Below are 16,223 nucleotides of genomic sequence, written 5' to 3'. Positions count from 1 at the left end.
ACTGTACAGAACATTTCTTACATAATCATCTTTATTTAAATGGAAGGAGAAATTCATAACTTAGAAGGATAGTGACCAAATCACAATTACACTGAGTGTGCAAAACATTAGGAACCCCTGCTCTTTCCATGACAGACTGACCAGGTGAATCCAGATGAAAGCTATGATCCTGTATTGATCTAACTTGTTAAATCCACTGCAATCAGTGTAGATGAAGGGGAGGAGACAGTTTTAATTAGGATTTTTAAGCCTTGAGACAAATGAGACATGAATGGTGTATGTGTGGCATTCAGAGGGTGAATGGGCAAGACAACAGATTGAAGTGCCTTTGAATGGAGTATGGTAGTACGTGCCAGGTGCATCTGTGTCAAGAACTGCAACGCTGTTGGGTTTTTCCCGCTCAACAGTTTCCCGTGTGTATCAAGAATGGTCCACCACCCAAAGGACATCCAGCCAACTTGACACAACTGTTGGAAACATTGGAGTCAACATGGGCCAGCATCCCTGTGGGGAAGGCTTTCGACACCAGTCCATGCCCCGATGAACTGAGGCTGTTCTGCGGATAAAAGGGTGGTGGGATGGTGCAACTCAATATTAGGAAGGTGTTCTTAATGTTTTGTACACTCTGTGAACAAGGCCCGTGTGTAGGATTTCAGTTTGGTCCTTTGTCTAAGTGGTGTGACCAATGAATGCTAAGACAAACAGAAACCATAATGTAAACAGAATATAAATGACCAGAACTGACCACTAGATGGTGGTATGCACTTACAATAACACACAGGTTCACACAGATGTGGCCATGTCCATTTACAATGTAACATGGACATAATAACAGTATACCTGGAACTCAGAGGTAGTTACTAAGATCAGTACATAAGGCTATAGAGTCGAACACTAACTCAATATCACATGGTTTGCTTAAAACAAAAACACATTTAGTTCTATGATGATGATTCCCCTCAAAATGAAAAGTCAACTTTTTGGTAAGTTCCCTGAGAGCATTCTTTCTCCTGCGAGAAAATATAAAATTTGAGTCCTCCAGGGATCTAGTTTGGTTTGTGCTAATGTTTGATTATATATACGATCTATGAGTATAACACGTATTCACTGTCAGTAAACATAGCAGAGCCTAGACGTTCAATTCATAGCTGCATTACAGAACATATCTGGGCTTTGTTTCATGCAGTATCATGCCCTTCAGTCACGCAGTCAAAGGATTGAAGGCAAACATTTCACCCCATTGATTATTTGTCATCTTACACTTCCTACTAAGGTCATTCGATTAGATTAAGTTTGATTTGTCAACACACAATAAGAAGTGACTGCTCCGCTGACACACTGAGAATCCCTTTTCACAGTCAGTCAGTGCAGCTGTACCCTGTGGGAGAGAAAGTACTGTATGGTCATGATATATGGTGTGGGTAAAGTTAGAAGAAACATAAACCGTGTCTCCTTATAAATGCATTCAACATACATCTTAATATTTACATGGAGTATTCTTATTGATGAGGATGAATGAGACCATGAGGAGGCATACTACTTCTTCACTGCCCTGAACAGACAAATGATCATATTAGCATTGGTTTAGTTAGAAACAGTTTCCCAGGCACAGATCTAGTCTAGTCATGGACTAAAAAGCACGTTCAATGACAATCACGATGCTCCATTGAAAGGGCGTTCTAGACTAAGTCTAGGTTTAATCTTTGTCCGGCAAACCGGGCCTAAGAGGTATGATTGGGTTTGGGTGTCTTTGGCTACCGTCTGATGAAAAACGCACAGAGAAAACAAAGGCTTCAAACCGCCCTGTGTAGTTCTCCAAAATAGAGAAAGAAAATCTAAGAAATACTTCCCGTTGGAACAGGTGAATGGTGAATCCAGGTGAATCCAGGTGAATCCAGGTGACTCCAGGTGAATCCAGGTGAATCCAGGTGACTCCAGGTGAATGGTGAATCCAGGTGAATCCAGGTGACTCCAGGTGAATCCAGGTGAATCCAGGTGAATGGTGAATCCAGGTGAATCCAGGTGAATCCAGGTGACTCCAGGTGAATGGTGAATCCAGGTGACTCCAGGTGACTCCAGGTGAATCCAGGTGAATCCAGGTGACTCCAGGTGAATGGTGAATCCAGGTGAATCCAGGTGAATCCAGGTGACTCCAGGTGAATGGTGAATCCAGGTGACTCCAGGTGAATGGTGAATCCAGGTGAATCCAGGTGAATCCAGGTGAATTTGAACAGACTGAGCTTTGGGACAATAGACTTCAGATGAGGTAAATTATCAAAAAAGAAAGAACAAGATTGCTTTGGCTGTTTGTGTGTCAGTCCCATTCCCAATTGATAGTAGAGTGGATGTCAATGAACCTGACTGAGTGATGGATACACAAGGGTGACTGACCATCCCTACCAGTCTGAGGTAGATGAGGCTGAATCTGGTCTGAATCTGGAGGTAGCTAAAAGTATAGGTCTATCTATGTGGAGATGGATTAAGTTAGCCCAGGAGGTAGCTAAGAGTATAGGTCTATCTATGTGGAGATGGATTAAGTTAGCCCAGGAGGTAGCTAAGAGTATAGGTCTATCTATGTGGAGATGGATTAAGTTAGCCCAGGAGGTAGCTAAGAGTATAGGTCTATCTATGTGGAGATGGATTGAGTTGGCCCAGGAGGTAGCTAAGAGTATAGGTCTATCTATGTGGAGATGGTTTGAGTTGGCCCAGGAGGTAGCTAAGAGTATAGGTCTATCTATGTGGAGATGGTTTGAGTTGGCTCAGGAGGTAGCTAAGAGTATAGGTCTATCTATGTGGAGATGGTTTGAGTTGGCCCAGGAGGTAGCTAAGATGTACACAGTTTAGTAGAGGGAGAATCTGGGAGGGATTGGGGAAGTAAAATAGATACTTTACTGTCCATTTGGTTAGAAATGTGGATCTGCTTGAGGTTGCTCAGGATGTAGCTCAGGATGTGTCTGTGTGAGGAGGAGACTGATCAGACTGAAGGAAGGTGGTTTTATTGGACCGGAGGTAATACTAACAGGTGGCATCCGTCCATGGTGGATGTGGATCAGGATTGTTTCAACCTGTGGTGTCCTCCAGATCTCCTCTGGATCTGTGCCGGGTCTTCCGGAGAGCTGGAGGACTTGCTGAGGGGGGAGGAACTGTCCTGAGAGGGCTGGGAGTGCCTGTTTCCCTGCCTGGGACTGGAGCTGTAGGATGTGGTGGTGAAGGTAGAGGGGTACTGGTCCACAGTAGTGCGTCTTCCCTGAGTGGCTGTGGCAGGGCCGGGAGACAAGGGGCCGGGGGGCCGGTGAGGACAGTGGGCCACCATGTGCGTCGCGCTCTGGCAGTAGTGGCACTTCTTTGGCTGGGGCGGCAGGCCACACTCTTTGGCATGGTGGTCTAGTTCTCCACAGTTATAGCATCTGAGACACAGAGAGATGAGATCCTTGTCACGTTCCAATTCACAAACAAGCAATTTCTTGGGCTTAACAAGCAACTTCAGGGATTAAAGTGCGTATTTATTCTGTTATAAAAGAATACAACCTAGAACTTCTTATATGGGATATCATTACATTTTCTCTAGAATGTAATATGGTACAAATACAATTATAACATGCTTACTAGATTGGTTTAATTATATTTACCTAAAATCTGTTGGTCCAAATGTATCCTTTAGATGGCAGCATTTCACATAGAATACACCATAGAATATGCATAGAATACACCATAGAATATGCATAGAATACACCATAGAATATGCATAGAATACACCATAGAATATGCATAGAATACACCATAGAATATGCATAGAATACACCATAGAATATGCATAGAATACACCATAGAATACACCATAGAATGCAACATAGAATGCAACATAGAATATGCATAGAATACACCATAGAATACACCATAGAATATGCATAGAATACACCATAGAATACACCATAGAATACACCATAGAATAACACCATAGAATACACCATAGAATGCACCATAGAATACATCATAGAATGCACCATAGAATGCACCATAGAATGCACCATAGAATACACCATAGAATGCACCATAGAATACACCATAGAATATGCATAGAATACACCATAGAATAACACCAATACTGAACCTTTAAGAGAAAACAGTTAAAGTGACCAATGCAAATACAATACTTCTCATATGTGTTCTCATCATGAGATGACAAACCAAATAAATAGATAAATAGCTTATTATTTTCTCTGCTAAAATGCGCTTTAATAACACATTTGCACACTTGCTGATATTTATAGCTTATTGACAAATGTCTATAGAAATGCAGTATGTCAACAACAGGCCTAAGGCCTGCAATAAATAACCAAGCTGCTTACGGGTGGAAACAATGACAAGGCGAAACATTGATGACAAGGCGAAACAAAGCAGGGTTCCACACAGGGAACTAAGTCGTGTCACTCCAGCCTGTCACACACAGTCTGTTTTACTGAATCAAATAGGAAGCTATTCAATTAACTGGTTAATATAAGAGCAAATCATACCAATTACTTCGCAATAGACATTATTAACTTGCAGTCAGATTTTATACGGCTACATTTCAGGCCGGTCACCCAGTCAGATGTTATACGGCTACATTTCAGGCCGGTCACCCAGTCAGATGTTATACGGCTACATTTCAGGCCGGTCACCCAGTCAGATGTTATACGGCTACATTTCAGGCCGGTCACCCAGTCAGATGTTATACGGCTACATTTCAGGCCGGTCACCCAGTCAGATGTTATACGGCTACATTTCAGGCCGGTCACCCAGTCAGATGTTATACGGCTACATTTCAGGCCGGTCACCCAGTCAGATGTTATACGGCTACATTTCAGGCCGGTGACTCAGTCAGATGTTATACGGCTACATTTCAGGCCGGTCACCCAGTCAGATGTTATACGGCTACATTTCAGGCCGGTGACTCAGTCAGATGTTATACGGCTACATTTCAGGCCGGTCACCCAGTCAGATGTTATACGGCTACATTTCAGGCCGGTCACCCAGTCAGATGTTATACGGCTACATTTCAGGCCGGTCACCCAGTCAGATGTTATACGGCTACATTTCAGGCCGGTGACTCAGTCAGATGTTATACGGCTACATTTCAGGCCGGTGACTCAAAAAGTTACATATTGCAGCTTTAACTCTTTCAGATGGAAACGAAGTGTTTCGCATGACTGAGCTGGAGGCTTGCAGGGGGTCCCTCACGGTGGCATCTTCAATTAGAACATGCAAGGGGGGAGAGGGAAGGAGAGGAGAGGGGGAAGGGCATTGGAATTTAGGTTTCATCCAGGCTAGTTCGCTTGCTTGGGAGGTTACCTACCAATACCCCCTCCTCCACTCCCCAACCCCCACCACATAGACTCCCATTCTAGCTGGTAAGAGTGAATAACCAGTTTTCACAAGACAAGCTGCCATGCTGGTCGTAAATGTGTTTATAACATATCAACCACATAGACAGGCACTGTTTAGGCACATGGTTACATAGTTCCCACAACGTTTATGTTTGCATCATTTCTAATATTTGCACAGAACAACAAATCAGCTGAGGTTTGACTTTCAAGTCAACCAATAACTCAAGTGAACAGAAAGGTGTTGGCTCAATTTATTTGTCAATTCCAAAATGTTCAAATATTGTCAATGTTTATAAGATCGGGGAGCCAAGAGTTTAACTGTGTAACACTGTAATACATCAACCCATTAAATAAAAAATGTAATAAACCCAAAAAATAAAAGCTGGTGGATGTTATTAAAGGGAATGTAGTGTTTATAAAATGTTTTTATTCTGCCTATTTGGATCCAACCAGCAGCTCTGTTACTGACCCAGAAAGGTTAGGGGTTAGAAGTCAACACACTGACCTCAACATATTTCTATTCCTGCCTTTGAAGAAAGATCCCTCTTACATTATAACAATGGGGAGGGAAATTAGGATGAAATGTCCACACAAAAAATAAGTATACATTGTTAAATAAATGTGATAATTGATGTAGCATAGGCCTAACTCAGGTCATACAATTAGTATCCACCATAACGCAACATGATGCAATATAACATCACCTAACGATGAATAAAAGGGCAATCCTGTATAAAATAAAAAGCCTGTTTCTGACAATTCCTCTTCAGTCTAAAGTGATATTTGCTATACATTACAACATTGCATCTGGTTGGGAAACAGCTGTTAAAACAACCGTTCCTATCACCAATGTATGTCAGTGGGGTTAAGGACAAATCTGTATTCAAAGCAAATAGCAGCCAGCAGTAGAGCCTCAAAACCAACCATCACGGAAATAGCAGCACTTAAACCGACTAGACCTCCGTCATACAATATTGCCGTAAAACCATGGCAACTGGAGCCCTATAGAATAATAGTTTGGGTGGAAATGCAGCGCCACACAGGAAAAGGTACAGCACAATCACATTCATTATTTATACTAAACTCATGGTACATTTGAACTCTAAAGGAACACCATGTAACAGAACCTCTACAAATGTGGACCTTTGACATAATGTAAATAATGCAGCAGGTATAGTCCACACAGAACCTCTGAATCATACACAGGTAAATATGAATATGCAGCTACTGCTAAATAGATTACATCAATGCACACATACACAGGCACACACACGTATGCACATACAAACACACACACACACACCACTAATGATCACCGCAGCACTACCCTGTTCCTTCCAACATCATTGTCTGTTCTGTTGCTAGTCTCAATTCCCTCCCTGCAGCAGCAAGTCTTACCCACTCTATATTCACTCATAACAGAACATGAAAGGAAAGTCTGTTCTAGTAATTCTATTTCTATGGTTCACTCACCGGTCTCCTTTTGGCTTCCATCTCTGCTGTGGGGCTGGGGGCTTGGGTTTCTGTCTCCTCTCACTGCCCAAGCAGGGGCCTCCCCCGGGGCCTGTGACTTGTACAGACTCCAGGCCCCTGAGGGACATCTGGAAAGTAAACTCTAGTGGCTCTCCCTCCCGCAGGCTGCGAAAGCCCTCCATGTGCAGCTTGCTCTGGGACAGAAGGAGGAGGATAGGACAGGATAGGGAGAAGAAGACACAGGTTACACAGGAATCTCCTGGTCTAGTCACACACAGTAAACCTAAATCAACCCACCTCTCCATCTAGGTCTCAATCAAGCAGATGGATGAATCAAATTCATCTATCTACATCACATTTGATCATTTGCTACCAAGTATCCAAATACGTGCTTGAGGACTACTCCGTCATAATGGCTGATCCCTACAATCACTTGCTCCCTGCCATTCCCTGGGTCTGTCGCTGTGGACTGAGCACATTGGTTCACTTCCTATACCAGAGGATTCAGATGGACCTTAGCACACTACAGTAGAACACTAGACTTTTAGAATAGACGCACAATCTCTCCACGTCTTTGAGGGAATTTTAGATCTTTACACAGAGCCACAGACCCACAGAGCCACAGGAAAGCAAATAGCTGTACTTTGAGCAGGATATTGTTAATAACAAGTAGAAAACGAGGTATGGTTGGTGTAACATTTACATTCTTTACATTTTAGCACATGCTCTTATCCAGAGCAACTTACACTTAATGCATTCATCTTAACATAGCTGGGTGAGACAACCACATGTCACAGTCGTGGTGAGTAAAACTTTCCTCAGTAAAGCAGCTATCAGCAAAGCCAGTGCTAGTAAGAAAAGTCAAGTTTCAGTCTTACATGATGATTTATGAGCTCAATCATCGGAATCTTAGGCATTCAGTTGCTAATATAGATCACAAAATGTTTCTAAAACAATTTAATGGCAAGTGAAAAATGATTTTGGTGTAAAAAAAAATGCATTTGTTGTATATAATCTTGTAATAATAACAAATCTATTATAATTACTGCTATTATCATCACTATTGTCCCATTATAAAATACAAAAAAAGTATTTTTACAGTATTTAAAATATGTATAAAAAATATATATATCTTTTATTGTTTGTGAAACTTTAAAACAGTTTCTTCCCTTTCCATATTTGTTAAAAATATAATTGTATGTATGATCTATTCATTGTATCAAATAATAATAATTGCTTGATTAAGGTTCATGAGTTCTTTAAATAAATTTAATCCAAAGAAAAACACAATTACCAAATACTATTTTACAATTATTTTATTATAAACATGTAAATAATAGGCATATATAGTATATAAATGGTAATACTATTTATATTTTATCAAATTAAACACAGATCATTTAGGTTTTGAATATATTCAAAATATCCTAATAATCTCTCAATTAGAGCTTTATTCCTTTTCTTAAACAACGGGTCTTATTAACTTTGACATCTAATTACATTTTCATGGATCTTGTACAAAATAAATGTTTACTAAATTAATTAATACATTTACAGTAACTGTTACCTCAACAACAGCATTAATTAAGCCAATTTACCCCCAGTTCACAATAAATCATAACTTTTTCTAATACACAAAAGGAATACCACTGATTAAAACAAATGATTTGATTTCTGTGAAAGTTGTTTACAGTAATGTAAATTATTGCATGTCTGAACGACTGCAGCGACAAACCCCCCTCCCCTAAAAATTAGTAACTCAATCTAGCAACGAATAAACCCCCCCCCCCCCCCCCCCCCCCCCACACACACATATTTGAGCCATCAGCCCTCAGCCCAGGCCAGCTCTCTGTTAGCCCAGGCCAGCTCTCTGTTAGCCCAGGCCAGCTCTCTGTTAGCCCAGGCCAGCTCTCTGTTAGCCCTGCTGGAGCCTCCTAAACTCTGGGCTACCACAGACCAACCCAGCACAGCAGCCATTTTGCCTGTTTTCGGTTGGGGGATGTGGGAATGAAAAAGGGCATAGAAGAGAAGGGAAAGACAGAAAAAGTGAGCAAGGAGAAAGGAGGGACATGACAAAGAGTGCGGGGTGCGGGTATATACAGTGCATTCATTTCATTTCTCCAGCACATGGTCTGTTTACTAGCTCTTCCAATAGTGGAGGGAGCTTTTGCCACTGGACGGCTTGATTGAGAGAAATGTGATATGAATGACAGGGTTGGAGAGGACATACATGTTGAAAAAAATGACAAAACCCTAGAGGTCAGGCTGGGTCAGGCTTCAGCAAGTTTAACTCCTGAATATACCACAGGCGTTTGTTGAGCTTCAACTGTTTCATCGTCAACATATCACAACTAATTCCCAGTTTAAAGAGAGAAGTTCCCCCACTTGAAGCAGTTATTCAGGCCATTCTACAAAGCCATATGCGGTCTCTCCACAGTCCTGTCTACAGAAGCCTCCTGTTAGTCATTTGTTAGTCACATTCAAGCTATGCAAGGAAACCTACAGTATATCAATCCACGCAACTTTGTGAAACATTTCCAGAAATCAGTCTCAGATTCATGCACCAAATATTTCCCAGTTAAAATGAATCTGTATTGGAATTGAAGAGTGAGTAAATCATGCATTGCAGTAGTCTCAAAAGCCCGTGGAGACAGTGATTCAACATCAAACAGAAGCAGTGGTCAAAAGCACAGACAGATAACATACTGCAACTGCATTGCTCCAAGTGTCGGTTCGTAGTTAGCTGCACTGTCGTCATAGGCATTTCATCAGCTGGCCATAGAAACCAGTCTTCTCTACAATCAGTCCCTCTATCAATAGATGACTCACTGTAAGAAGGAAGTCACGTGAACACAAGTAGGTAGGTAGCTTTTTTTCTTCTTCTTTCTCCCCTTTGAGGGGGAAAAAACACCAGGAAGAGGAACAAACAAAGACTGATATTAGCCTAGCCCTGGAAGGAAGGAGGAGCCTGCCAAACACACAGTGAGATGAGATGGACTGATGGGCAGTCATAATCAAGGATCCACTCCAGCCGGTCTCCCATCGCATCATACACTACATCTTCCACCATACCACTCCCCAAACCTATGCTGCCCAAGAAAATCCTACCACATTTACATTTGAGTCATTTAGCAGATGCTCTTATCCTGAGCAACTTACATACGTTTTCGCACTTGTCCCCTGTGGGACTCTAACCCACAACCCTGGCATTGCAAGTGAAATTCTCTACCAACTGAGCCACACGGGATGGGGACTTGGCAAGCTAAATCGAGCACACCTAAAATGTGGCAATTTTGGGGTGGATTTGATGGAATTCTGTCTCTAATTGGGCTGGAAAGTGTCAATAGAATCTAACAACATGGCAAGAGATGGTGAAGGAAAGCAGTGCTATAACATACACAGCCCAAAGCCCACACAGGAGTGAAATAATGTCCAACATCTAAACCTGGTTGTGAGGCTGGTCTCTAAGCACATGTTTAACCTGACCACTACCATGCACCACCTGTCTTTTCTTTGGCTTCAGAAAACCCCTTCTTATACAGAGGCCCTTCCCCCTGTCTTCTGGGTCTATAAAACAAATCACCCGTTTATCCATTGCAAAACTACTTCACTATAACAATCATTTTCCGAATGTTCATTATTTCCTGTAGTCCTACAGACATCCTACACAGAAGCTCATTCATGAGGATGCTACAACTTAGGTGTTACAATGTTACCACTGCCCCTCACAATGTGCATGTGTCTCAGAGATATGTGGTAGAGATACAAACTATCCAATAGCCTGCACTGTGTGGTCACCTCGTATAGGAGTGGGAGAACTTGTATCCAACTCGTGTAGACATGAAGGTTCAGCTTGACTATCTATCAGCTGATTATTTGTATCCATAGATGGTTCAACTTAACTTACTTGGTGAACAAATACATCCATAGGAGGATCTACGGGAGTTCCCCCACGACTGGTCATGGATATAAATCCGAAGCCCATCCGCACATTGAACCACTTGCAGTGGCCTGCGCCGTGCATGGACTGTTGCTGCCCACCCTGCAAGGATCCTGGCTCCTCTCCTCTATCACCACCTTTGCCCACCCCTCCTGAAAGCAAGTTGAGAATACAATGTTAAAACATCAATGAAATCACTTCCCATTCGTTTCAGTAAACCTTATTTGGGCAAATGATTCCAATTCTAAAAATGTATTCTGTCTTGTACACAATTCATATGCAAAGTACTTATTTTCCAGAGCAGGTAACCAACTCATAAAGAACATTAAAAAAACTTTATTTACATGATTTGCCAACAGATGGAATTTGCTTTGCTTTGATGGCTATCTGATAAATAGCCATCATAGGCTACTCCAACTTGGATATTGAAGTGTTTAAATATCAACTATGAACTTTCATCTGCACGTGCGTCACTTTTAATTTTCTAACAACAAAGGTGAAATAACTTTGTATTTGACGCAAAGGACAGGTGTAAACCTCACCCATAAACCCGCAAAAAGCGCACAAAAAACCTCGAAGTATATAGCAAACGCTGTGGGCGGTAGGCTACATAACACAACATCTTGGAAATAGATACCCAACAACATCTCGGAGGCTACAGTCAGTCCCCTCTCCTTTCCCAGGAAAGAGGGACGCCAGAGAGACAATCTAAGCAGAGATACATAGAATATAGAATAACCTTCGGCCATGTTTCCCTGCCAAGTTTCCGCTCCAAACTTCGGTGATATAAGCCCTGCTGTTCTTGATATTGTTTATTCCTCTGCGTCAGTCGAATATTCTGATTCGAGCGACCATACTTTTGCGTGCATGATCCAACGTGGGTTCCCCCATAGATTTTCAGCATATTCTTCTATGGATTTCTCTTGCTCTGTTCACGTGACTTTGTCAATTTACATGCTTTCTGGCGACTATTTTGTTCGGTCCGTGCAATCAGGGATCCTTAGGATGTCCCTAACCATTTGAAGTTGAAATGTAAAATGGTTACGGTAGTGGTTAAGGATAGGGTTTAGTAAGGGTTATGGTTAAGATTAGGGTTAAAGTAAAGGTAGAGGTTAAGATTAGGTTAGGGTTTAGGGTATGGACGTCCCAAGGATACCAGATAGCAGTGCCATTTTTTTCCTCCTCGAATCCAGGCAAAAGAGTTCTTTCGGAGCACAGAGATAACCAATCGTCGTTCCACAAACCGAACATCAACATATTTGTGTAGGCCTATTCCACGTTTATTTATTCATTAGAAGTTTCAAAACATAAGTATTTGGCACGCAAATGCTTGAGTTGTCATTTCATGCCAAGAATAAACTGAATGATTACCCTCATATATGTGTGTATTACGTGGTTATGTTAAATACATAGGCATATCCTCAAGTCATGATATATACAGTACCAGTCAAAAGTTTGGACACACCTTCTCATTCAAGGGTTTTTCTTAATTTTTGTACTATTTTCTACTTTGTAGAATAACAGTGAAAACATCAAAACTATGAAATAACACACATGGAATTATGTAGTAACCCAAAAAGTGTTAAACAAATAAAAAATATTTTATATTCTTCAAAGCAGCCACCCTTTGCCTTGATGACAGCTTTGCACAGTCATGGCATTCTCTCAATCAGCTTCATGAGGTAGTCACCTGGAATGCATTCCAATTAATTAATTCATTCATTTGTGGAATTTCTTTCCTTCTTAATGCGTTTGAGCCAATAAGTTGTGTTGTGACATGGTAAGGGTGGAATACAGAAGATCACCCTATTTGGTAAAAGACCAAGTCCATATTATGGCAAGAACAGCTCAAATGAGCTAAGAGAAACGACAGTCCATCATTACTTTAAGACATGAAGGTCAGTCAATCAAGTGCAGTCACAAAAAACATCAAGTGCTATGATGAAACTGTCTCTCATGAGTACCGCCATAGGAAAGGAAGACCCAGAGTTACCTCTGCTGCAGAGGATGCTTTCATTAGAGGTACCAGTCTCAGAAATTGCAGGCCAAATAAATGCTTCACAGAGTTCAAGTAACAGACACATCTCAACATTAACTGTTCAGAGGAGACTATGTGAATCAGGCCTTCATGGTCGAATTGCTGCAAAGAAACCACCACTAAAGGACACCAATAATAAGAAGAGACTTGCTTGGGCCAATAAACACGAGCAATGGACATTTGCACATACTATACATAGATTTTTCTATTGTGTTATTGACTGTGTGTTTGTTTATGTGTAACTCTGAGTTGTTGTTTTTATCGCACTGCTTTGCTTTATCTTGGCCAGGTCGCAGTTCTGAATGAGAACTTGTTCTCAACTGGCCTACATGGTTGAATAAAGGTGAAAAAATAAATAAAATAATTAGATGGGTGTAAATCAGTCCTTTGGTCTGATGAGTCCAAATTAGAGATTTTTGGTTCCAACCGCTGTGTCTTTGTGAGACGCAGAGTAAATGAACAGATGATCTCTGCATTTGTGGTTCCCGCCATGAAGCATGGAGGAGGAGGTGTGATGGTCAAATATAAAATATGTTTTGATTTGTTTAACACTTTTTGGGTTTACATGAGTCTATATGTGTTATTTCATAGTTTTGATGTCTTCATTATTATTCTAAAATGTAGAAAATAGTACAAATAAAGAAAAACCCTTGAATGAGTAGGTGTGTCCAAACTTTTGACTGGTACTGTATATATCAATAAAAACTGTGATCACATTTAACTCCAAGGTAACTATTGCACCGAATTAGGCTTCTTCTTATTATCGGTTCAAAATTAATGTCTCTGCAACTGTGATATATCACACATATGCCTATCCTTCCTGAAATGTTTATGGGAGTAGACTAGTCACAGGGTTGATTTATGTGATAGAATAATAACTAGTTAAGATAGGGTTTCTGTATCTAGGTTTGAAACATGGTGGCTGACATTAATCAATCTGGTGGGTCCAGTCTTTCCGGAGATGGACAAGTCATTAGCCTAACTACTTTGTCAGACTCCTAAAATATATATCTACAAGCATCATCACAGCCACAATGCTTGGGGCATTAAAAGAAACCTATTTTCACAGGTATCACAGTTGTCTCACAAAGACAAGCCAAAATTACCCTCAACTGACTTTTAATTTGTATTATTATCTATATTATTGTTATGATGATTATTATCACTGCGTTGTTGGGAAAGAGTTCTCAAGGTAAGAATACCACTCTACTGTTTTACACCTGTTGTATCCTGTGCGCGTGGCGAATAAACTTTGAAACTTGAAACTCACCAGGTAAAGTGAGTTTAGGCTATTTATCACAAAATATGGAAATTCGTATTACTTACAAGCTAATCTGTGTTGACATGTATGAGGCAACAACAGATGGGCCTAAATATATATCTACCGCGTAAAAATAAACTAAGAACAAAACAGGCATGACCTGACATTCCTGTGCTGTTCTCGACCATAGGTTATCATTTTAGCAAAACCAATCAAGATCAGGTTAGCAGAAATATCTCACAGATAGGCGTATGTGTTCCTTGCATGGTACACATTTAACAGGCCACATAAAGGCTATTCGTGCATATTAACACCTGGTTTTCATCGAATTGCCGAAATAAAAACGATTCCCTGATAGATAATTAGACTATGGGATAAATAACATGACAGAGGGTTCAATACACAGAGATAGACCAGGACGAATGTTAGGGGAATTCTTTATGAAGGGGATTGGGGGAGAAATACTCCCAATACATTGTAAACACGCCCACACTACTGCAGGAATCCTCTGATGGACCCCACCTCACACTTCAATCCGCCTTCAAACTGTGTTTGTGAAGATGCAGAATACGAGAGAAATTGGAGCTCAGCACAAACGCAGCGTGCAACATTGGGCCAGAATGACCAGGCAACACCCGTATCAGATGTTACAGAAGCAGGTATTTCCTCAGGTATTATAAATGAGGGGACAAATGCGTCAAACTGAATCAGCGCCTATTTGGAAGATTGAGGAGGATACAGAGTTATGTGTTGTGTGTATGATATAAAAGGTGAGGACAGAGTAAAACATCAGACCATGTATAGTCACAGTTATGAGGTGAAAGAATCCATGCATAATTGGTAATGTGATTGGTACTTATCAGTTATTTTCAACCAGAAATGCCGGAGAGCCTCCCCCCTCTCTCTCGTTCTCTCATTTTATCGAGTTCATTGGGTTTCATTCCATTTTCTACCATTGAGCACTTTTTTGCAGTCTAGCGTTTGAGTGCCAGCAAGGCTCATATTGTTCAAAAAATCATTAGGCTGCTACTAATATTAACAACTCTAAGACATGTAGAAAACTACAATTTAACTGTTTAAACTACAATGTAAAGTGTAAATATATCAGAATCGGATTGTACACAATATATTTAGATCGAATGTCTCTTTTTGAACAGTTTTGTGGAAAAACCATTCGTAAAATGGGCTCTACATCCATATAGTCTTTGCGCAAATGTCGATTGTATTGCCTAATCTTGCAACCCCTTTCGAGAATCTGAGATCATTTCGGAGTGATATTGGGGTACTTATGATGTTTTGGTGATAATCAGGATTTTTTTCCCATGCAAAGTAAGTGGCTGGGAGGGGCCCGGGCATTGATGGAAGGGAGGCAAGGGTAACGTTAAGGGGTTGTTCTCTTCCAATGCCTTAGCAGATCGAGATAGTGAAACTGGGGAATGAACGATTCGATTTAAAATAAACGCAAGAAATGCGCAATTGGAATGAAATTAAGATTGTGGAACTTTTATTTAGGTGCATGTGTAAAATATTGTTCGTTCTGAGGCTACCGCTTTGCTAAACTGTTGAGCTCAATGAGGTTATATCTTAGTCCATCAAATTTTTAAATACACAATTGTGCCCAATATATCAGATTATGGAGTTTAAAACGTTATGTTAAAACACATTAAAGGGAAATTAAATATTGGACAATGAATCTATTTAAACCATACGGTAGAAGAACTAAGTCTCAAACATACTGAACAAAAATATAAACCCAACATGTGAAATGTTGGTCCCATGTTTTATGAGCTAAAATAAAAGATCACAGAAATGTTCCATAGGCACAAACAGCTTATTTATCTCCATTTCTTGACACAAATGTGTTTACTGCTCTGTTATTGAGCAATTCTCTAATAAATAATAAAGAAAATTCATCCACCTGACAGGTGTTACATATCAAGAAGCTGATTAAACAGCATGGTCATTACATAGATGCACCTTGTACTGAGGCCAATAAAAGGCCACTCTAAGCAGTTTTTTCCCCCAACACAATGCCTCTATCTCAAGCTTTGAGTGAGTGTGCAATTGGAATGTCGAATGTCCACCAGAGCTGTTTCCAGATAATTTAATGTCATTTTAGAGAATTTGGCAGTACACCCAACTGGC

At 40.7% G+C, this 16,223-nt stretch overlaps 1 protein-coding gene across 1 annotated transcript; it reads right to left on the bottom strand.

The window, feature by feature from the left end:
- Positions 1-458: 458 nt before the first annotated feature.
- On the bottom strand, positions 459-11,704 carry LOC109901856 (protein lin-28 homolog A-like). The gene is made up of 4 exons (XM_020497854.2): positions 11,519-11,704; positions 10,747-10,931; positions 6,840-7,033; positions 459-3,407 (listed from the first exon to the last, which is right to left on the bottom strand). The coding sequence occupies exons 1-4, from the start codon at positions 11,526-11,528 to the stop codon at positions 3,050-3,052; spliced, it is 747 nt and encodes a 248-aa protein (XP_020353443.2). The 5' UTR covers positions 11,529-11,704; the 3' UTR covers positions 459-3,049.
- Positions 11,705-16,223: the final 4,519 nt, after the last annotated feature.

The sequence above is a fragment of the Oncorhynchus kisutch genome, linkage group LG13, assembly GCF_002021735.2.
Source record: "Oncorhynchus kisutch isolate 150728-3 linkage group LG13, Okis_V2, whole genome shotgun sequence".
NCBI lineage: Eukaryota > Metazoa > Chordata > Actinopteri > Salmoniformes > Salmonidae > Oncorhynchus > Oncorhynchus kisutch.
The sequence above is the reverse complement of the archived record's forward strand: the minus strand, read 5'-3'. Positions and strand labels throughout refer to the sequence as shown.

Coding starts and splice junctions, on each gene's coding strand:
- LOC109901856 (XM_020497854.2), bottom strand. Junction 7,034..10,746: donor TGGATGTATTTGTTCACCAA/GTAAGTTAAGTT, acceptor CTTCTGTCCCAG/AGCAAGCTGCACATGGAGGG. Junction 3,408..6,839: donor TGGAAGCCAAAAGGAGACCG/GTGAGTGAACCA, acceptor TCTGTGTCTCAG/ATGCTATAACTGTGGAGAAC.